General features: G+C 29.5%; 2 protein-coding genes across 3 annotated transcripts; both read left to right on the top strand.

The window, feature by feature from the left end:
• Window positions 1-1,352: 1,352 nt before the first annotated feature.
• LOC111301741 (uncharacterized) lies at window positions 1,353-8,032 on the top strand. Of its 2 annotated transcripts, XM_089744561.1 has the most exons (16): window positions 1,353-1,590; window positions 1,688-1,716; window positions 1,793-1,904; window positions 1,999-2,096; window positions 2,463-2,559; window positions 2,663-2,752; window positions 2,858-2,920; window positions 3,011-3,085; window positions 3,170-3,235; window positions 3,310-3,387; window positions 4,909-5,019; window positions 5,102-5,179; window positions 5,284-5,403; window positions 5,983-6,026; window positions 6,127-6,154; window positions 7,669-8,032. In XM_089744561.1, exons 1-16 carry the CDS (start codon window positions 1,558-1,560, stop codon window positions 7,675-7,677), a joined length of 1,131 nt encoding a protein of 376 aa, XP_089600687.1. In that variant the 5' UTR covers window positions 1,353-1,557; the 3' UTR covers window positions 7,678-8,032. The 2 variants fall into 2 exon arrangements, with proteins under 2 accessions (XP_089600687.1, XP_089600688.1); XM_089744562.1 differs by lacking the exon at window positions 7,669-8,032 and having other exon boundaries at window positions 6,127-6,160.
• Window positions 8,033-11,741: 3,709 nt separating this feature from the next.
• Window positions 11,742-12,393, top strand: LOC149514649 (uncharacterized). Its single transcript, XM_089744282.1, has one exon. The coding sequence runs from the start codon at window positions 11,776-11,778 to the stop codon at window positions 12,385-12,387; it is 612 nt and encodes a 203-aa protein (XP_089600408.1). The 5' UTR covers window positions 11,742-11,775; the 3' UTR covers window positions 12,388-12,393.
• Window positions 12,394-22,857: the final 10,464 nt, after the last annotated feature.

Raw genomic sequence — 22,857 nt, forward strand, 5'->3', positions numbered from 1 at the left:
TGAATTGGTCTTCTATTTAAAATTTGAAAGTTTTGGATAATTAAATAATTTTTTAAATATATATTTTTGATATATAATCTAAAATTAATAAATATCTTATGTATTATTATACAAAAAATTTTAAAAATTTTTCTACAAAATTATATACATAAGCGTCCACTTCAGTAAATTTTATTTGTTAAATATGTATCCTATAATTTAATATTATAAAAAGATTATTTGATATATTGATAGTAGAGTTTTTAACTCTACAAGTAGGATTAAAATGATGATAAAATATTGTATTTCTTTTTTAAATTAATTTTTTTTAAATATATAAAGCACATGTGTCACTATATTAATCCTACTCGTGAAATTAAAGTATATTTGATAATTTCTTAATGTTATATATGATATGATTAAGTTAAAAAATAAAAAATTAATTAAAAAATGAAATATTATATTAATTTTTAATTCTATTTATGAAATTAAAAAACTTATAATATATTAAATATTATCCAAAAAATCATCTTTTATATCAACAAATTAGGGAAATGAGTAAACCTACTTATGGGCTAAGTGGTCGTCTGAACTTGAAAGCTCTTTCAAAATTTTGAAGAGTTTGAATATGAACATTAAACCTATTAAATGAGTTTGAATAAATAAAAGAAACTCGATCAAAAAATAAGATTAGGCTTGCGTTTTACTATTTAAGGCTTAAGCTCGACTTAATTTGACTAAAAAATTAAAAAAATATTTTTATCATAATAAAACAAAATTCATTTGCTTTTATTTGTAATGAATATGATTTATTTACTTTATTACTTATAATATGATAAAGCTCATTTCTTTTATACGAAACAATGATTCAATTTTAAATTACATATAACAAAATTAAATTAAATTCAAATTCAAATAATTTATAAATTTAATTAAAATTAATTAAATTAATAATTTATAAAAAATAAAAAAACTTTTTTTCATTTTAAATACCAATACTTTAAGAAAAATTAAACTTTATTATTACATATAAAAGCAAATTTAAATAAAAAATTAAATTTAAAAAATTAAAGCCAATAAAATTTGAATTTACTTAAAATCCTAAAATATTAAACCAAACTCTATCCAACCAAACCACTAGCGGGTCTAAAAATGAGAATGCAGTGACATGAATCTTTGACCAGCCTTTTTTCGATACTACTGTAGATTTGGAACTTTTATCGAAGGAAAAAGCGTAACGTTGCGTGCCCACTCCCGCACGCTTTTCGTGACATCCGGCGCCAATTTTAACACTCTTTTACCAATCATCAAGTGCCACGTATCAAAACACAAGAACTTATTCTATACTACCACGCCAGATTAGTGGTTGGCCAAGTTTCAATTGAAATACGGAGGTCACGAAGCTTGTTGAAACCCCGAAAAAAGTCCAAAGAAAGTCTCCAGTTTTAACTAATTTCAATTTTCAAATTTGTCCACCGCTTTAAGGGCTTTTTAGATCTATTCTATCTCCTCCCTCACTCGCTACTCAGACAAAGGAGACTCACAGATATCCACTGTGCTTTCTCTCTCTCGCGCGCAATGCCAGCGACTGATGCAGACTTGGATCTCAGAGTAATCAATTTTTTCTCAAACCCTAAAATAAAATCGAACACTTCGTTTCTCTCTCTTTCCTGTAACTAACTTTTTTTTTTTTTGTTGGTTGTCACAGCCGCCTCCTCACTCCACCTTATCTATCGGGTCAGTTCATATTTCTATCAAAACTTCTTTCTTTTTTTACAACTTTCTTTTTAAATGTAGTTTTTCTGTGTTTCAGAGAGTATACATTTGCCGATACTGGAAACTTGGACCACTGTTCAAAGTACTTGAACCAGACGCTCGTTACCTTCGGCTTTCCTGCTTCTCTCGATCTGTTTTCCAATGATCCGGTACGTTCCTTTTTTCTTTTCCTTTTTAAGAAATGATTTTTAAAATTTTTTTGTGATCGAGAGTAAAGGATTTTTTGTTTTATGTGATTGATAGGTTTCGATTGCGAGGACTTGCAATTGCATTTATTCATTGCTGCAGCAGAGGCAGCGCGACATTGACTTTAGAGAGTCTGCTAATGAGCAAAGACAACGGTAATCTTTTTCTTTTTAATTCCAATTGATGTTTCAATTTTAGTAATTTATTTCCGCCTTGAAGTTGCTTGCCTTTATGGATGCTTCTGTTATTTTTGGGGAATGAAAGCTTATAAATTGTAGTATATCTTTATTTGTCTATTTAATTAACTTTAAACTTAGTTTAGTGCATTTTTGACAACTGTGGCTTGATTTAGTCCGATCCCAATAATTTTCTTTCAGTTTTTTAATTAATTTTATATGAGTATGGAAAGATTAAGTTGTGTACTGGTTTTGGATATGTCTATTCATCATTAATGGATTTTGGGAGCATTATTCATTGTCTTCCTTTCCCTTCGTTTTGTTTTTTGCCTTTGTTCTGTGTAGGTTATTGTCGGATATAACAAGATTAGAGGCTAAAGTTGAGAGGCTTGATGGACACTTGCAAGCTAAAGATAGAGAGATAGCAACAATTACCAGAAAGGTTTTGATTTCTATCTTCTTTTTTTTTTTTTAGTGTGTTGGGTTGTGTTAGTTTTAATTCCTATTCGAATTAAGGAAACTTACAGTGGTGCTTTATGATTTAGGAAGCCAAAAGTACAGCTGCTTTTAAGGCACAGATTGAGAAGCTACAGCAAGAGCGGGATGAGTTTCAGAGAATGGTGATTGGTAATCAGGTTAGGCATATTTTGCTTGTTCAGAGTTCGATTTCTGTTTTGTGTTTCAATATGGAATGATATAAATTTCTTGACAATTATTATTTTTACTTGATACTACAAAAGCAAGTGAGAACTCAACAAATACATGAAATGAAGAAGAAGGAAAAGGAGTACATAAAGTTGCAGGTGGGATCTTGTTTAGTTTTTTATTTATTGATCATTTGAGGAGAAAGCAGTATATTTAAGTAGGAAATATAATTTGTGTTGCTTTTGCAGGAGAGACTGAACCAAGTCTTAATGGAGAAGAAGAAGGAATCAAGATCAGGAATGGAGATAATGAATTTACTTCAGGTGTTAATTGCACTAGTGCCAATTGTACTACTGAGTGAATCTAAATTTAATGCCGCTAACAGATATTATGATATGTGCACACAGAAAGAAGGACGGCAACGTGGGACTTGGAACGGGAAGAAGGCAGACAATGATTTCTATAAAAAGATTGTATGAAGAGTGATTGAGTTATTAACAATTTATGGCCTCCATGAAATTATGTTTACTGATGTGTGATCTTTCAGGTGGATGCTTATGAGGCAAAAAATCAAGAATTGATGGCAGAAAATGCTGATTTAAGAGCATTATTGCGATCAATGCAGGTATATACTTATCATTTTATCCCCTATTGTCGTACTTGCTCAATTTTGTCCAGTATCGCCCTATGCTAATCAGATCTGGCTGCAGAGCAAATTACTATTATCTGGGAAATTAACTTTTTGTCCATATATGATGTATACATTTTTTTTGTAGCATGGAAGAATTAAATTTGCTTAAGCTTTGCTTTTTAGCTTAGAAATATAAAACTGGATTCACTTATTTCTTTTTTGTGCTTTGCTAATTGCTAATGATGTGAAATTATTTAAGAATTCTTGCCGCAGCATAATGGACCTATACAGCTCCTAACTTCTGTCTGAGAGTAAAAATGCAACTATGGAAATATCTGTTTTATTGTTATAGTACTTCCGTGCTGCTCTCAGCTCGCTCCGATTTTCTACTTGTCTTTTCTTTCTCTCTTTTCCTGTTTTAAGTGGTGTGTTCATTTTGACATTTTTTGAGGCTCTTTGCCTAATGGATCAATTTATGAAATAATATTAGCCCCAAAAGATGTAAATATGATGCATCTAAAAAAGGACTTGGATGATTGCAAAGTATGTAGCGTAAGAAACATGAAAGAATGGAAGAAGTAAGAGATTCAGATGTTCCTTGGTTAGTCAATGGTTTTAATAACGAGTACTGTCCTTTAGAATATATGGTTGATGTTTGATGCAGATAGTTTACTCTGTGCCCAGAGTATTACGATGCTATTTTATTGCCAAGTGTTGATCTGGTATCACACCTATAATGGATGACTGATGAGTCAATTAATCTTGAATGTATCAAAGACTTTACATTCTACAAATTATCGACACTTGCTATGTTCTAACTTCTGAATTTATGTGGTAAGGAAGTAAAAGGCTTTGGAAAGATGGTGTGCAATAAAAGGCTGTTCTCAAATGTTAACATTTTGAAGTCAGAATCTGTCAAGTATCAACAGTTCAAAACAGTGATCTGCGCGATGAACCAAACTATAGAAGATTGATCAAATTAATCATGTGTGTGTGTGTGTGTGTGTGTGCATGCCTGTCTTGGCCTTTTGGATATGTCTATAATGTTGGTGAAATGGTATGTTTAGTTACATTATCATAGATTAAAGGACATTCGACATATTCATATATTGCACTGAATTTCCTAAGGACTCAGTATCTTTTTTAATTGGCACAGCACCATGTACCCCTTTTTGGGCTGGGAACACAATATCCACTCTGAAGTAGAGTATTGTTGTCCATTTAGGAGTTGGGTATTTGTGCTTTATGCATCCCAAGAATAAGCATGAAATTGCAAATGTCTCACTTATCAGTTCCCTGGTACATCATTATTCTTGTAAGTGGCATTGCGATTTTGTAATGGGGACTGTACTGTGATGAGGAACTGTTATAGATATGCCTCCTCCAATACTTTATTATCTATTGCTTGTTATTCCAACTGTCCTCAAATATTATTTCATGTTTCTGGCTTCTGGTGTTCAATTTTCCTTATTTTGTTTGTACCCATATGAATTCTGACTGCAGCTTTGATTACAGGTAGATATGCGTGATTTCTTTAATGCTCCTAATGGGTTGCCAAAGCAATCTTTGCCCGTCAGCGAAAGACACGAAAGTGATCCATCACAATCTCCATTGGGTGGGAGGACGGTATGACTTACTAAAGCATGTAAAATTGTTAATTTCCAATGGGCCAAGTGCTGCTTCTAAGCTTCTGGGTTATTTTTTATAGGATGTCTTTGATCTTCCTTTTCACATGGCTAGGGATCAAATAGAAGAAAGTCTTCGCACTAAGATGGCTTCTATAAAAGTAATCTCTCTCTCTTAAATTTAAGTATGTAATTATTATAACAATTATATACTAAGATGGTAAAATGTTGACACTTTTTTTTTTTCCCATTTCTTTGTTTCAAGGAGCGTATGGTTCAATTACAAGATGCACATAAAGGTGCAGAAGTCACTTCTGAAGCAACAGAGAGGGAGCTTGAGCTTGAAGCTCAACTTGTTGAAGCGAGGAGCATAATCCAGGAGCAGGTAGCGTACTTTATAGATGTAGTACTTTAATGAGTTAATTTGAGTGTTAAATACATAACTTGATCCTGTTTTGCTAGCCGGACAATCAAGCATTCTGCAATATAGTCCTACCTATTTAATTTAACTTATGATAGATTTTGCAAGGATCTCAGTTCAGCATTTTTTCTCCCCTTACATTGCATATAGCTAAGGACTTCAACTTTTGATGTATGCAAACATCATTTGAGATCCTGTTGGTCTTATAACTGTGCCAATAATTGTTTTAGTCTGCATTTTGGTCGTAATGTTTTATGACTAAACAGGACTTCTGTTTGACAATCAAGCATTTTGAATATATAGTCTTACTAGTGGAGTTTTTTATGTTACAAGAGATTTTAGGAATCCAGCTAACCATTTTTTTATTACTTTTAATGGATTGAGCTTAATATTTTCTTTCCATATACCAACTTTTTCATGTAACTTTTGCACACATATAACTAGATCCAGCAGATAGTAATATTTTCTTGCAAGTCCATTTTTTTTTGTCGTTGTTATTATTTGAAAATATTGATATAACCATGACAATGGACCTTATTGCAGGCATCCATTATGTCCAAACATCTTGCTAAGGCAGAGAGACCAAGGTAGTTCCAACTTCTTGTTGTCCTGTGGAATCCTATATGTTTTTTAATTGTTTACATAATCATGTGAGGAACTAAGAGTGAATGTTTGAAATTTGACCAGGGAATCTATTATTTCATCACCAGCTGAGGTATAACTTGATTTTTCAATTCTTGAGAATTTGTCCAATTTCATTTTTTTAAACTTTTTTTTCCATCAAATTGCTAGATTGACATCTTGATGTTACTGAGGCACTCTATTAGGTATATCTTGTTGAGGCTTCCTTGAATGCTGTTTGTTTAGAAGTAGCTTATAAATGGTCTTAGATTGATTTAGGTGATTTTTCTTTGGACTTCTTTCTAGGAATATTGTGCGTAGTTTGGTCTGCATCACTAAAAACTATGCTGGCTAATTTAGAAAATTCAGATCCGTATTAAAAGTTAAAATGGTAATAAATTTTTTTTTGGATCTGAAGTATAAAAGAAAGTCCTTCCTTTTAGGCACCCCTCTTCTTGTTTTCATGCTAAAGCTTCGAAGAGTAAGGACCTAAAATTCAGTAAAACTTTTTCTGGGTCAATAAACAGTGACTGTTTTCAAGAAAATACGAAACAAAAACTTAAACTTGCAACAAAAAAAAAAGGCAGGTTTTTGTGCATCTCTACCATATAGATGTAGGATTCTAGTCCTCATAGGTGCAAATGTACAGGTCTGTTTGGCCTTATTTTTAAGGGTTTATCAATCTTGGTATAAACATTAAATATCATTAAAAGGGTTGTGTATTTTGGAGATCAAAGAAGCTTCCATGTCAAATAGCAGCCGTGACCAAGAGCCTGTGGTGATACTATCTGGAAGAGCTTCCATTTGCCCTTATTTTCTTTTCCTAAAGGGTTATTCAATACATGTCCATCCTGCCTGCTCTTACAAAAGATAGAAGACATCCCTGGCAATAGCATGCATGATCTTATCATTTACACCATTATAATCATCATGTGCTCGCAATTAAATTCCAATTAACCTTGTCTGCTGGCAACTTGATGTGATACAACTCCCATTAAAGCTTCCTGAGCCTAGATGCTACTACCCTTTATGCCACTTTTATTTCAAAAATAGTTTATTTGAGGAACCCTGCATCCATAGGAGTAACACGAAGCAAGATTTCTCTGGTGTATATACTGGGCAAGCGTGAAATGGTATCAAAGGTGTTTGATTTCTTCCTGTCAGGGATTGGCTACTTGGAATTACATGAGATGTAGATGGGATTAACATAGCTAGGCTTATGTTATCTTCTGTTTTATCTTTCTTTTTTTTGGTACAAAAGAGGCCGTAGCCTGGGAATAGAGGAAGGAGTTGCTGGTATTGAGATTTAAATTCCAGACTTGTTGGATGTCATCTCTTAAAGTTGATTGTATGAACCAATCGAGTTAAATTTTGGGTTCATTTTCTGCATATCTTTGTTCCACCTTCACTGGTCATTTTGCAATCCGTTTACTGTTTCCACTGCCTATGGCTGAAATCAATTCTATATTTCAAATTATTACCTTGGGAAGGAGATATGGTTTAGGGGAAATCCACTCATGTTAATTAGAGACTTTATGTTCTCAATTGTTAGGTTTCTTTCATACTGTTTTGTGGTTTTATTCACGCTGACTTTCTCGTAATTTTCAGGGGGTATAACTTGGGAAGCCTAAAAGCCACGTCTGAAATTTCGGATTAGGATCAACTGAAGTTGGTTCTTTGCAAAGCTGTGTGGCAGGAAGCAAGCTTGTAAACTACCGAGTTCCGTCTGGTCTATTCGAATTTGTGGTAACTACATTAAGGCTTTCTTCTAAAGCTGTAGTGTTAATGTAATTAGTGACATAGGTATCGTCTGCTGTATTTGCATGCTTGCAGTTGCTTAGTGAATGTCTTTATCTATTTTATCATCCTAGTTCTAGTTTAATTAAAAGAACAATATGCCTATTGTCTTGTCTATTGACACATGTTCGCAAGTGCATTCATGCACGACCAAGCAACTGAACAGTTAAAGATAGTTGAAACTTGAAACCAAATCATCAAAAATCCAAAGTAGCAGTCTCCTGGAAAACTGAAATCCTTGTCCTCAACTCAGATATTTCTAAATTCATTACCTTGTCGAGCATTAGAATTTTTGCTATTATGTAATAAAGTCGGCCGTTGAATAAAAAGTCGAAGAAAAATTAACATTTTGCATTTGATGTTTCTGACAGACATTTTTAACGTCGACATAAACAAAGCATTTTTACTTGAATCCAATTATTGGAGTCGTCTTTCTCGAGACTAGTAAGAAAAATAAAAAAATTGTACGCAACAGTATCAAGTTGCAGAGCTCCAGGCTAGCAACGCGGAGCAATAGGTGCAATGCTTTAGTTGTCTTTGAAAGTAAGTTTTAGAGCTTTAGGCTTAGCTGTGAGGTCAACCAGGAATGTAATTGTCATATATATATATATATATATATATATATAAAAGAGTTTAATAATAGAAAAAAGTTATTTAAATTAAAATTTATAAAAAAGTTAATAATAATATTTTAATTAATCACTTTTAATATTTTTTTAATCTAATTATAAAAAAAAAGTCTAATAATTTAAAAAAATTCATTTAAATTAAATTTTATAAAAACATTTACTAATGATATTTTAAACAATCATTTTTAATACTTTTAGAATTAAAATTTTAAGTAGTTTAATTTTACATAAACTTTATTTTAAATTTTAGTGGATTTAAATTAAATTTAAATAAATTAATAAAAATTATATATATTTATGAATAAATTTGTTAATTTAAAAATTTATATAGATATTTGGGTTGATCACTATTAACACTTTTGAAGTTTATATTTTTATATATAAATGATATATATATATATATATATATGTAAAATTTTGAAGTCATTTGTGAAATATTTTTTATGGGATAAAATCAAAAGATTTTTAGATTAAAGAAAATAATATCTTGTAAATCTAGTGTGAGGTTTTATAACCAATATTAGAATAATCACCGATAAAAAATGTTGGAGCTAAGTGTTACACTATGCACTTACCTTTTTGAATTCTCATAAACGGGAGTTAAGTATTATATGATAAAAGTCATCTTTAAAATTTTAGTGTATTGTATGATTTTGGTTTAGTATATTCCATGTGTGGTTATATATGTTTTGTGTTTGGCTTAACTTGGACATTAAATTTTAATGAAGGAGTTTATAATGTTTCAATCTTACATCAAAATAATTTGAGGATTCATTATAATATATATATAGAGGCTTGAATCAATATTTGTGATAAATTTTTTGTGAGATAAAATTATGAATAATACATCTACTATAAAATGTGCTCACATTTTTTGGATTTTAATTAATGGAAAGCAAATTCTGACATATTACATTCATGGGAATTTAACTTTTTCGTGAATATCACTTCCTCACAAAGTGTATTAACGTGGAGGTGTGGAAAAGTTACTTTCCCATGGGTGAAAAAATAAAACAACACATTTTATGAATTTAATCAACACTTTCTCATATGTATCAAACGTTGTCATATTATCTTTGATTCCTAACAATCTGGAAATCATGACATGGAAAGTCACCAAATGCAACCTAAATGAATTGTTGGTTTCTCCTTTTCCATGGAAGTTTGCATGTGCTGCACCAATTGGTATCGTGTGTTTTTGACAAATAAAATCTCAAGTAGCCCATGTCGTTATGCATGAAGCTTGAAGAGAAGGGCAAGTAAGGGGTTAAATTCTTAACATGTACCAAGAAGCACTAGCAGCAAAAGCTTGAATTTTAAGTCAGTGTAGTTAAAGCAAGCAACCTATAGACCAATACCATAGAAAATAAATGAATGATTAGATTTTCATCCTAAATTTCCAAATGAACACTTTCTTTTCTTTCACTTTTGTCCTTTTATCTTAAATTTGATACAAATTGGCTTTCAAATAGTTCATGGATTACTGAAAAGATTGCAGAAAATCATGCCAATGAGCAAAAATCAATAGCTTTTTATTTGTCATGCCATTGATACAAAGAATTGGTGTTTTCTATTCGGATATTTAGTTGAACAATTTGTAATCAACGATATATATTCTGTTCAAATTGTTCTTAAAGTATTTCTTTAGGCAGAAAAAAAAATTTGCAAAGTCTATTTGAGGCAAACTTTGAACTTCACTTTTGCTAAATTTCAGAAATGGCCTATAGCTTTTTATTCGTGTTTCAATTGATATTCTAAGCTTTCCAATAGTTTCTTTGGCCACTGAATCTTTTTAAGAGTCAAAAATAAAAAATTTTGATATAATTTCAAATTCAACCTAAACTAAATAAAATCTTTGTGAATTCTGTCCAGGTCGGTATTTCATACACATATAAAAATTAAATTGAAAAAAAAATAAAACTTGAAAGAAAAAAATATACATATGTTAAAGAGCAATGAATAAGAGGAGGTATTTTTATTTTAAATGTTTGCCCTAACATGAATGACTTTAGATTTCAATTATTTGGTTAACTACCTTCTCTATCTTTCCATTATCATAACTAAACCTCATTTGTCAGTGAACTTTCACATGTATGGCAAAAGAAAAAGTCTTCAAAAGTCAACTAAATACATAAATTCTTAGACATGTACAATGAATCAATCTAAAAGTTCTTACACAAAAAAGGTTGGTTCCTTAGCCATGAGGAAGGCCCTCGATTTGCTCCGTAGCTAGAGCAAATTGTTGGCATTTGATCTACAAGACTAGAAGTCTAGGGCAATTTGAGGCTTCATCTTGAGACGAGGTGAAGTAGGGAAAAAAAAATGAAATTCATGCTATCTTAGCACCTTCTTGGAGGTTGAATTTCAAAATGTTTATGGGTCGAATTAAATTAAGGTTGGTCAACCTTTTAGAAGTTTTACTCAAGATTTGATTAGTTAAATTTAAGAAGTTTGAAATTTAATTATATATTAAAATATTAATTTTTTAAAACATATTTTAAATTAAATCCCAATTCATAAATTTTTATATAAAATTCGATTCGAGAATCAAACTCATATATGCAAAAGATAACCCGGTGGGTAGGCATGTCTATATAAAACTCACCCTTTGCCTTTTTTTGGTGGCAACAAATGTCAAATGACCAATAATTTAGTAATTCACCATTCATCATTTGCCTGGAGAGAACAATGCAGGGGTAAATAGAAATAAAAGATGAGCCATGTCTTAAGGCTTTGGTAACCGCACATGCTATAGAAACCGTCCAACGCACCCAAAAAATTTAACGTAATCTTAAGAAGAAAGAAAATTTTCGTTCTTTTTTAATCTTCTTTTTCTTGTCCATATAATATGTATTCAAGTCACTAAAACGATAAGCAAACAGAAAAGGACTAACACCTTTGATTAATAAAAGATTAGACAAATTTTATTTGAGTTTAATAAAAAAACCAGTTGCTAGTCAACTGTCAAGACAATTGGAGCATGTGCCTGTACTCTATCATTGTCGAAAATACCGGATAATTAAGACCTTATTTCCTTAACTTTTCATTTTATTTAAAAAAAATCGTAAGTTGACAATAAAAAAAAATTATAAATATTAAAATTTAAATTTTAAAAATATTGAATATTATTTTTTTAAAATAATTATATGAACTAATAATTTAGACTATAAATTTTAATTTCTTAATCTTTCTTTCTCTCTATCTATATATATATATATGCACTCAATAATCTTGTATTGCTTCAAATAGCTGTTACTTTTGAAAACAATCACAAAGGTGTGAAGAAAACATGGATAACAATTGTCGGAGAGGTGTGGAAAAAAGGGTATCGGTGATTCAAGGTGATGAATTGTTCTTCAATAGAATCGTTTCAAGAAATTCTTCTTTTGGTTGTTCTTCTAGGAGATATTACTATCGGAGCTCTGAAGGGATGCCCTTTAATTGGGAAATGCAGCCAGGGACACCAAAAGAACCTCACAAGGAAGATGTTCTTCCACCACTAAGTCCCCCACCGGCAGTGCTTAGCCTTGGGTTACCTAAACCATGTATTAACATCGAAGAACCTAAGCCTTCGATGAAACTAAGGTTCAAGTTTTGGAAGCCAGGCAAGAAAAACCATGGAAACAAGAAGCTCGATGAAGCAGGGCCCAAAGGAGATAATTTGGATGTGATAACTGAGTCAGATAAGTACTCGAATTTTGAGATGTGCAGCTCTGATGATGGTGAATTTATGGCGTCACCACGCTTGTCGAGCTCTTCATCTTCATCATCGTTCTCTTTTCGATCATCAAGGTTACCTAATCTGTCCAGGCCGGACTCATCGCTTGACAGGCATTGCGGTTGCAGTCCCTTGAATTTTTCTTCCATTCTTGTTCGTATGTCAAGGTCAAGGCCGCTTTGATTTTATATGTTCTTTCAACTTTTTATAAACTTCGAGACTGGAAATGTATGTTTTTATTTTGAAGTTGTACTGTAACATAATTTTCAAAGATCAAAACTTTCTGTAAATAGTTATGATCAATAAATACTAGTAGTATTTATAAACCTTGACACGCTTTAATTGACACAAATATTTTAATTGAAAATTTTTTCCAAGATTTTAATTGAAATGTTTAATTTTATCTTATATCTTATATTAATATATAAAAATTTAAATTTTGATAAAAAATAATTTTATGTAGATAGTTTACATTTTTAACATGTAGATAGATTTAAAAAATTGTCATATGTCTTTTAATTAATTCACATTTCAAAAGTTAAAATTTAAAATTATAATTTAAACTAATAAATTGCAAATATTTCTTTCCTATATTAAAATACATTAATTAATTTGTCTCCTATGATACAATTATAAATAGATGACACAAAAATTAATTTTAAATAGTATAAATAAATTTTTAATTTTTAATTTATATTTAAATAAATCCTAAACATAAATCAATCTTTCTTTTGAAATAAAAATTTATTAGAAAATGAATTAAAGGATAATAGCTTCTTTTGGTATAATAAAAATAAAATAGTTTAAGACTTTTTTAATATTTTAACCATATGCTTTTCCAACGTGAGGTTAATCTAAATTAAAGCCATCTGTTTACTAATTAATACAAAAAAATAATTTTCTACTAGCTAGAACAACAAATTAATTGTAAATGATTTATTGTCCCCATTACAATATTAATTTCAAAATCCTCCTTCCATTTTCACAAGTAAATTAAATGTTGTTATATTTTAAAAAAAAACCATTATAGTTTTCTTAAATTATTCATTCTTAATTCATAATCAAAATTTGAAACCTTAAATTTGAATTTAATATAATTAATGCCAGTCAATTCAAAATTTTAACTTAAATTTTTTATGAAACGAAATAATATAATACTATTGGCTTATATAAATTAGTACTCGATTAATTACTGATCAATCTTTTATATTTTAATATTTTATTTTATAAATTACATAATCCAACCAAGAGGATTTTAACAAAAAATTAAATATTTTATAACATCAAAATTCTAATCACAATAAAATAAAAGTTCATAGTCTCAATTTTATATAATAAAATATTAAAAATTTATATCTGTTTTTCAATAAAATTTATATAATATATTGTATTTGGTTAAGAGATTGAGAAAATGGGCCTTATGAGCAGGTTTCGTTATTGACAGACTGGGTCAATGTAAGATGGGTTGTTTGATGAAGAATGACAAGCAACATGGACGCCTTAGAACTTTTAACTTGGGATTGTCACTTCTCTAATGGTTGTATTGCACTTTCAAGGAGCCCATGTTGAAAATTTATAAGAGAAATATGTGATTTTTCAATTTTCCATGTGGTGTGAGATTGGGTTACCAGGCGAACAAATTTGAGAGAGGGAAAGGCCAGAGGGCATGACATTTTGTCATTTGAAATTGTTGAAATCTAGGAAAACAAGTGATTTGATGCCCAAAACCCCAAACTATGTTGGAATTCAAGTGACTTTGGTAGGACATGTGGTGACCAAGTCTTTTAGCTTTAAGCAACAAATTGGTCGAAAGATGTTCTTTTAGCAGACGGATCTTTGCACATGGCTAGTTCAACAGCCTGAATGACATTTATTTGGAAAAAAAAGCGGAGATTGTCGGAAACATAGATACCTTACTATATTTATGACATTTTTTTTTATTTAAAATCTTTCGATATTTGATAATCATTTTAAATTTTGATTATTTTAAAATTGAGTCGAATTAAATCTTATAAGGGGGACAAACTCTCTTAACATATATTTTTTTTCATTCATAAAATTCGAAATTAAAATTTTATATAAAAAAAATTGAGTTTCTTTACTCGGATCAACAGATGTTGTTAACACTTTTTTTATTAAAACCAAAACTTTACTTATAAGTTATGGTGGAATTTTACTTTTTTTTTTTTTTGCTTAATTAAGTTGTTGATTTTGGGAGTCAATGTTTTTTTCTTCAATCTATTCAATGGATTGCGAAGGAAGCAAGTGGTTTATGAGCTGACGAGTTGAGTTGGATAAGGTATGGTATGGTCATAAATAATTTTGAGTAATTGAAGTTTATACAAAATCCCAATAAATGATTGCAGCAGATTCAACATAGGAACTATTAACGATTTTTAAGACTATGATAAAATATTGACAGTTGACAATGAGCTGGGGGGCATGAAATTAAGAGCTTATACTATTTAGCAGCTGCTGCATTTGGCATATATACCAATTAATGGGTTCACCTATCATAAGATAAATAAATTATACAATATTGCTAAATGCACTAAAATATTACATTCAAGTGGTACACTCACTTTTTTATTTTTTATTTTAGAGATTTAAGTAAAAAGTATGAAAATCTTTCTGTGAAGTAATAAAATTTTGATTTTTTTTAATCTTTTGAATTAAATTTAAGATTCAAATTCAAAATTTTTAATCTTTAAACTGACTCCAATACAATTAATATCACTGAACTAAAAATTCAATGACGAAAATTTTTATTATGTAAGTTTGCAAAATGTTAGTCCGAAATGAGTGTTTATAACGTTTTTCATATATATGATTAAGAATTTACAATGAGTTTTCCTGATCCAAAATAGATGGACTACTCTCAATAATAGAGGATGTAAATAACTTGTTCACCAAAGTTTGTTTTTATATTGTCTCTAGTCATAAATATGTATTATTTATTATATATATAAAAATGTAAACTTAAAAAATATTAAAAATAATTGACTAAAAATAATCCTACAAATTTTCAAAGTAACAAATTTATTTTTAAATATATAATTTTTATTAATTTATTTAAATTTAATTTAAATAAACTAAAAATAAAAATAGAGTCTATGTAAAATTAAACTATTTAAAAATTTAAAATTTAATTTCAAATGCTTTAAAATTAATTAATTAAAATATGCTTAGTAATTTTTATAAGTTTTAATTTAAATAAAATTTTTAATTATTAGACTTCTTTTATAATTAGATTCAAAAAATGTTAAAAATGATTGATTGAAATATTATTAATAAAATTTTAACTTTAAAATGTTAAAAGTGATTGATTAAAATATCATTAATAAATTTTTTATAAATTTTAATTTAAATAAAAATTTTATTATAATATTTCTTTTTAAATTATTAAAAAGGAGTGTATGGTGTAGCACTTAGCATTTAGCTCTTTGTTGCTAGAATCTGCTATAAAATATATGATGTCACAAATTTTATTAATGATTATAAAAAATATATTATAAAGGTTAGCAAAATTACATCAAAAAGTTATTAAAATTTATCAAAGATTATCAAAATTGTATCAATAGTTACTAAAATTATGTTGTAAGTTACCAAACTAATATTGAAGGTTACCAAAATTATATTGAATATCACCAAAATTTTACTAAATGTTATCAAATTTCTAACAAATGTTACCAAAACATTTAAAAAGTTATCAAAATTAAATTATATCAAAAGTTACCAAATTGTATTTATATTATATCAATATCAAAATTAAATTATTAATATTTATCATTATTAGTATAATATAGAAAAATTATTTATTAAATTAAATTTTTAGTTAAAAATTATACATACATTATGAACGTGTCAAAAATTAATATATATTTATGGCCACCCAAATTCGATGTTTTAGCGTTAAAATCCGAAACTCATATATACATATATGCGTGTGTGGTGTGTCCGGTCCTAAACTCAGACATGCATCGAGATCAAGAGTGGTTTGATGTGAGTTTCATAAGATGAGACCTTCTCTTTTAAAACTAGACATATTTTTAGGGTACTAGTGTTAGTGGACAATGACAAATCATATATAACAACAATGAAAATTTAAGAGCAATATCCAGCTTCAGAATTACCCAATTTCCAATGGTTAGAGAAAAAGAAGCCATTGTTTTGGTTATTTTGATCACATCAAAAGTCAAAACCTATTGTGTCAATTTCACCTCTCCATGCATGGATGTTGCATTGTATGGTATTGGTGCAATTTTAGTCAATGTGGGGCAATTAATCATTGATGTTGCTTTTTGAGAGGCTATAGGTTAATTCCTCTTTTTTTCAAAGCTTGGATATAAAGGCAAAATGATTAACCTTCCGAGTACAGCTCAAAGTTTTAAATACCGAATTCTAACATAGCTACATGACCTTTCCTTTAGTGTGTCATTTGTAGTTTGCGTGCCTAAGAGTTAAGGATTTTACTGATCACAAACAGATGGTCAAGCCCTAAACTTATAAAATATTCACTATAAAAAAATGACGTATTAGTGGCAGTTTTGTAGTGGTCATTCACTTACAAACACTACTAGCTTCCGTGTTTTTATAAAACTTAAGGCGTTTATTATCAAAACGCTACTAAATATTCAAATAGCGACGTTATTACTTATAAACGCCACCCAAGACTTGATATCAGCGACGTTTCTCGACTAGAATGCCTTGAACAATCCTACCTTAAAAATTTCAGTGAATGCTAAAGGTATTTTTTTGGCAGACAACGCCTTCAATAATCACCTAATAAAAAATTGTATAAGATTATTGAAGGTGTTTTCTACAAGAAAACCCTTTAATAATTGGACCAAAAAATTTACAGGCTTATTGAAGTCGTTTTTGTTAAAAAATACCTTCAATAAATATCATATCAAAATATTTGGATTGTACGAATGTTAACCATAAGGTTGTAGGTTCAATCCCTCCCTTTAGCCTTTTTTGAGTTTTTGCAGAGATTATTTGCAATTGATTATTGTAGGTATTTTTTTTTGTAAAATCGCCATCACCAATTGCTTTAAAAAATTTTACAGAGAATATTGAAGGCGTTTTTCGTAGAGAAACGCCCTTAATAATCCATAAGAAAAATATGAAGTCGATTCTTGAAGGTGTTTTTGGCCAAACTTGCCTTCTATACTCCAATCAATAAATTTTTGTTGTGATTATTAAAAGCGATTTTTGTCAAAAACGCCATCAATAACCTATAGACAAAAGTTTGAACGGATGATTGAAGGCGTTTTTAGCTCAAAATGCCTTTAATATTCCAGACGATAACTTTTAATGGTCAAATTATTGAAGGCGGTTATATCCATAAACGCCTTCAATAAAAATTTGTTAGGGATTATGAAAGACATTTTCCCACGGGTAACGCCCTTCAAGGCGTTACCCATAGGAAAACGCCCTTTATAATCCATTCGATTAATTTTTGTTGGTATTATTGAAGGTGTTTTTTTAAAATGCCTTTAATAATTTATACAAAAAAGACTCGACGGATTCTTGAAGGCGTTTTTTGCCCAAAATACCTTTAATATTCCACACAATAAATTTTTGGTGGGATTATTGAAGGTGATTTTGGTAAAAATGTCATTAATATTTTAGATAATAAATTTTGATGGTCGGATTATTGAAGGCGGTTATATCCAAAAACGCCTTCAATAACATTTTTTTAGGGATTATTCAAGACGTTACCCATAGGAAAATACCCTTCATAATCTATTCGATTAATTTTTAGTTGGTATTATTGAAGGTATTTTTTTAAAACGCCTTTAATAATTTATACAAAAAAGACTTGACAGATTCTTGAAGGTATTTTTTACCCAAAACACTTTTAATATTTCACATAATAAATTTTTAATTGGATTATTGAAGGTAATTTTGGTAAAAAATGCCATTAATATTCTAGAAAATAAATTTTGATGGTAGGATTATTGAAGGTGGTTATATCCAAAAATGCTTTCAATAATATTTTATTAGAGATTATTTAAGGCGTTACCCGTAGGAAAACGCCATTCATAATCCATTCAATTAATTTTTAGTTGGTATTATTGAAGGCGTTTTTTTAAAACACTTTCAATAATCCATATAAAAAAGGCATGACGGATTCTTGAATGCATTTTTTTTTCTCAAAATGCCTTCAATATTCCACACAATTAAATTTTGGGGTGATTATTGAAGGTGATTTTGGTTAAAAATGCCTTCAAAATTTTTTGTTAAGGATAATTCAAGACGTTTTTTTGCTAAAAACACCTTCAATAATCTCATCAAAAAATTATATTTGATATTGTATATGTCAAGTCAGTTGTAAGTTTATGCCCAGAAAGCGTTTGCTGTCAGTTGTATATTAATACCCATAAAACATTTGGTTTTTATAAGTGATACTACGAATTACATTTTAAAAATTACATAATGAGCATGTTGTATTTCAATAAATTGACCACACATCTAAAATTAAAACTGATAACGTTGCCATATTAATATACTTTTCTGAAATAATCGTACTAAAAATTTATTGAATACACATAGTGTATTCATATTAAGTATAACAATAATATTAAACTAATACCCCAATGTACAAACTTAAAGTTTCCATTCAACATGGTATGTTCAAAACATTATAACACTTTGTTCCTTATATATTTACATTCAACCAACAATGTTTAACCTAAAAGTTTATCAACATTGATAAATGATAATACATAATCACACCATTCTTTACGGACTTCATTCACTTCCTCTTCCATGAAGCTTTATTTACTCTCTCATTAAAAAAAAAATCAGAAGTAAATGCTAAGAAATGAGAACAAAATGTACCTTTTTATTTTTTTGAAGATATAACGAGTTTATGAGACTTATACTAACCTTGAATGGTGTGGTCATAAAATCATGTAACACTATCTCCCGTATAAAACGAAGGACATAATATCCATATTCAGTATTATCGGGTTGACAAGGTACCTGAAAATTAAATTGAGTGGGTTTAAGAAATATTTACCTACACAAACTCAGCATAAAAGAATGTATTTCACATTTACTGATAATGACACCAATTTCAATTTCTTTATTTTCTTATCAAATGCAAATATTACCTTAAATTAAAAAGAAAAAAATTGCTTAATATATAAATAAAATTACTTATGAAGAAACATAAGATATATAATATAATAAAATATAATACCATTTTATAAAAGTTTAAATATCGGTGTTAGGCATCATCATTGGATTAACTGAATTAAGTAAGTATGGTGTTAAGGATTTGGTGTCAATCACAATAAGCACCCAATGACGATTGCAAAATAATAACAATGATATACTCAGATTACGCATCAGATCAGATTTGGGTAAGGTTGGAATAATTAAGGTTGGAATATAGCTTACTATGCATTATACGAGAGCAAATAATAATTAGTTAGTGTTTTCATGCATAGGATCACATGATTAGCACGATAAGCGATTATCCCACTCTACTCACTAATGAAGTTGGGGTTAATAAATCTAAATCTGTTGGTCAACTATCTTCCCTTGAGCTTTCTATATAGGAAGCTGCACGATAACAATCAACACTGCTAGTTAATATTACAACCCTATAGATTACTACATATTGAATGTGCATATTTGTATTTATAAGCTAACCTTATATAAGCAATGATTTCAATAGCTGATAATTCATCTAATTCACAAAATTCTTTAACCTCCTCCACATCAATGAAAAAAAATGATGGTTTATCAAATAACCCTTCCTTAAACTCAATGGTTATGAAATTTCCTCTGAAAAAATGTTCCAACGAATATTTGGATAACTCATTTATGGAAACCTGAGCAAGGATCATACTGTGAGTTCGAACATCATACTACAATATTTAATTAAATATATGTATTAAAACCAAACCAATCAATATAATAAACAAATTAATATTAAAATTATAAAAAATATCATACTTCTTGGGTGGTAGTGAAAAAATGGAACTATTTTCTTACTCTCAATGGAAACTTCTCCTATGAGGACGATGCTATCAGATCGATATACTAGTATGTTATGCTGCATTACTGTCAACATGGACTCCAAAGCAGCGAGTCTTTGTTGTTGGTCATTGAGACGTTGCTCCTGGTCATCAATTTGTTGTTGTTGTTGCTCATGGTCATCAATTTGTTGTTGTTGTTGCTCAATGATTGCTTTATATTGTGTATTTCTTATTCGCAGAATTTTTTATTGATTACCAAAAAACTTTCATGGCAAGATAAATTTATCAACCCTACAAACCCGACCAGGCCTTTCTTTAGCATTTAATGCTAAAGATAAAAGATTTTCGCCATACTGGGTTGCCAGTTCACCAGATTGAACTTTGGTTGTATAATCATCCTGAAAGACAATAATAAGATAGGCAGTAACAACAAATCTATACAAGCTAGTATACACTCATGCATACAACTACAATGCCAATCATACATTATATTAAAAAAGCAGTTATACATACAATCTATTTTACCATTTTCTCGATTGCTTCATCTGCAAAAGATCCATTCTTTCATAGATGTCCTTATTTTCAGATATCCCATCTGAAAACTTTTATGCCAGAGCTCACTAATTCCTATTAAATTATCGTAATAAAAGAATCAGAATGTATGAAATGAATGTTTATAAATATTCATTAACGAGTATAAAATAAGTGTGTGAATACATACAAGCTTATACTTCACATTTGCATATCCCTTTCTCACTGTTCGATGGTGAAATTGTTGTTTGGCTCGAATGTCCCGTTATTGTTCTTTGATTTTCTACAAAATCAAGAAATTAGGTCAATCACATACGAAGATCAAAGGCTATATTGCATAAAGACTTACAAACAATTTTTTTGGTAATGGGTTTGCGTACTGAAAAACTTTTGAAAGTCGATATTGAACAAAATTTGTCCAATCTTGAACATTTATCACATCTGCATATGCCGTAGGTGAAATAGCCAATACATCACCTTCACCAGTCGACAGTAAAATTAATTGGGTTGTCAATATGCTTTTAAAGTCTTTAAATAATTTTTCAGCATATTGCAACATAATTTTTTTACAGTCAATTGGGATGTCAAACCGTTCCTAAATAAGTTAACATAATTAGTATGAACACATTGAATTTCAATTAAATGATCATTTAACAAATTTTATGAAATAATTGAATAAACATACCACAACCGACTGTCATATCTTATTTTTTAGATCATCAAGAACTCATCGCCAATTGGTGTACGTAATGAAAATCCTATGACGGATGATGGCTCCAATATAAGTAGCCATCTTGGCAGCTCTTTCAGATACAGGCTACCCACTTTGATTGAAGTGAACATGAATTTTTATGTCACTCACTTTAATTTGTTTATTTGGGCCCTTTCTTTTTCTTTTTTGGCCTACAGCTGTGTCTTGTGCGTGTTCATTAAAAAGAGAATGATGTTGTTCGGAGTCCATGATTCTTGCAATGTTGATCATAATTATATGAATTACACAATATGATCGTCTAAATTTAACACTGTACTCTATTAAATACAACCAATACCATACTATGTATAGAAACACCATTCAACACACCAATTAGTAATGTGCTCAGATTCACCTTTTAGCAAGCCACTCAGAAACACCATTCAGCAAACCATTCAACATATGATTTAGCCCCCCAATATCATACAAAACCATTCAACAAAACAATGTCAAACAATAAGGTTCAGCAAACAATTCAGCATATGATTCAGCCTCCCAATATCATACAATACCATTCGACAAAACAATATCATACAACAAGGTTTAGCAAACTATTTAGCATACGATTCAACCCCCTAATATCATACAATACCATTCAGCAAAAAAAATAGACAATAAGATTCAGCAAACCATAATTTTAAGGGGTACTACATAGAAATAGCATACATGCAATGAAAAGTGCTTGGACGACTATGCTTATGGTGAAGTTAATGAAAATATATAAATGTATATGTAAATATTAAGGAACAAAAAAAAAAATCTCTATTGAATATTATAAATAATACAGTACCCTAAAAAAAAAACTTACCGGTAGAAAGAGAGGCGCGTATCGTTGATTTGTTGAAGGTCAATAACGATGATAGGGATAAAGAAACGAATGGTCTAATAAAAATGTGTTTAAGAGTTTGGTTTGGTTGAATAACGTAGCTTTTAATCATTTTGTGTACTAATAGTTTGTCATTCCGATGTTCAAGGCAGGGATATGAATATATAAATTATTATTAAAGGCATTTTTTCTAGAAACAACGCCTTTAATAATCCCCTTAAAATTTTATTGAAGATTATTGAATTCATTTTTTACAAAAAGATGCCTTTAGTAATCCAAAAAATAATTTTTCAACGAAATTATTGAATACGTTTATCCTTAAAAAATGACTTTCATAATTCTTAAAAATTATTGAAGGCATTTTGAGTAAAAAATTACCTTTACTGATATGCCCGTGATAAGGATGGAGAAAATTATTGATGGCTTATTATGTAGAAAATGCCTTTAATAATCTACAATTTATAACAAATTATTGAAGGTATTTTATAATAAAAGATGCCTTTAATAACCCTAAAAATTTTTTTTAGAGAAAAATTATTGAAGGCGTGTCT

This window comes from Durio zibethinus, chromosome 15 (genome assembly GCF_047325235.1).
Source record: "Durio zibethinus cultivar Kanyao isolate XHJ-2024 chromosome 15, ASM4732523v1, whole genome shotgun sequence".
Classification (NCBI taxonomy): Eukaryota; Viridiplantae; Streptophyta; class Magnoliopsida; order Malvales; family Malvaceae; genus Durio; species Durio zibethinus.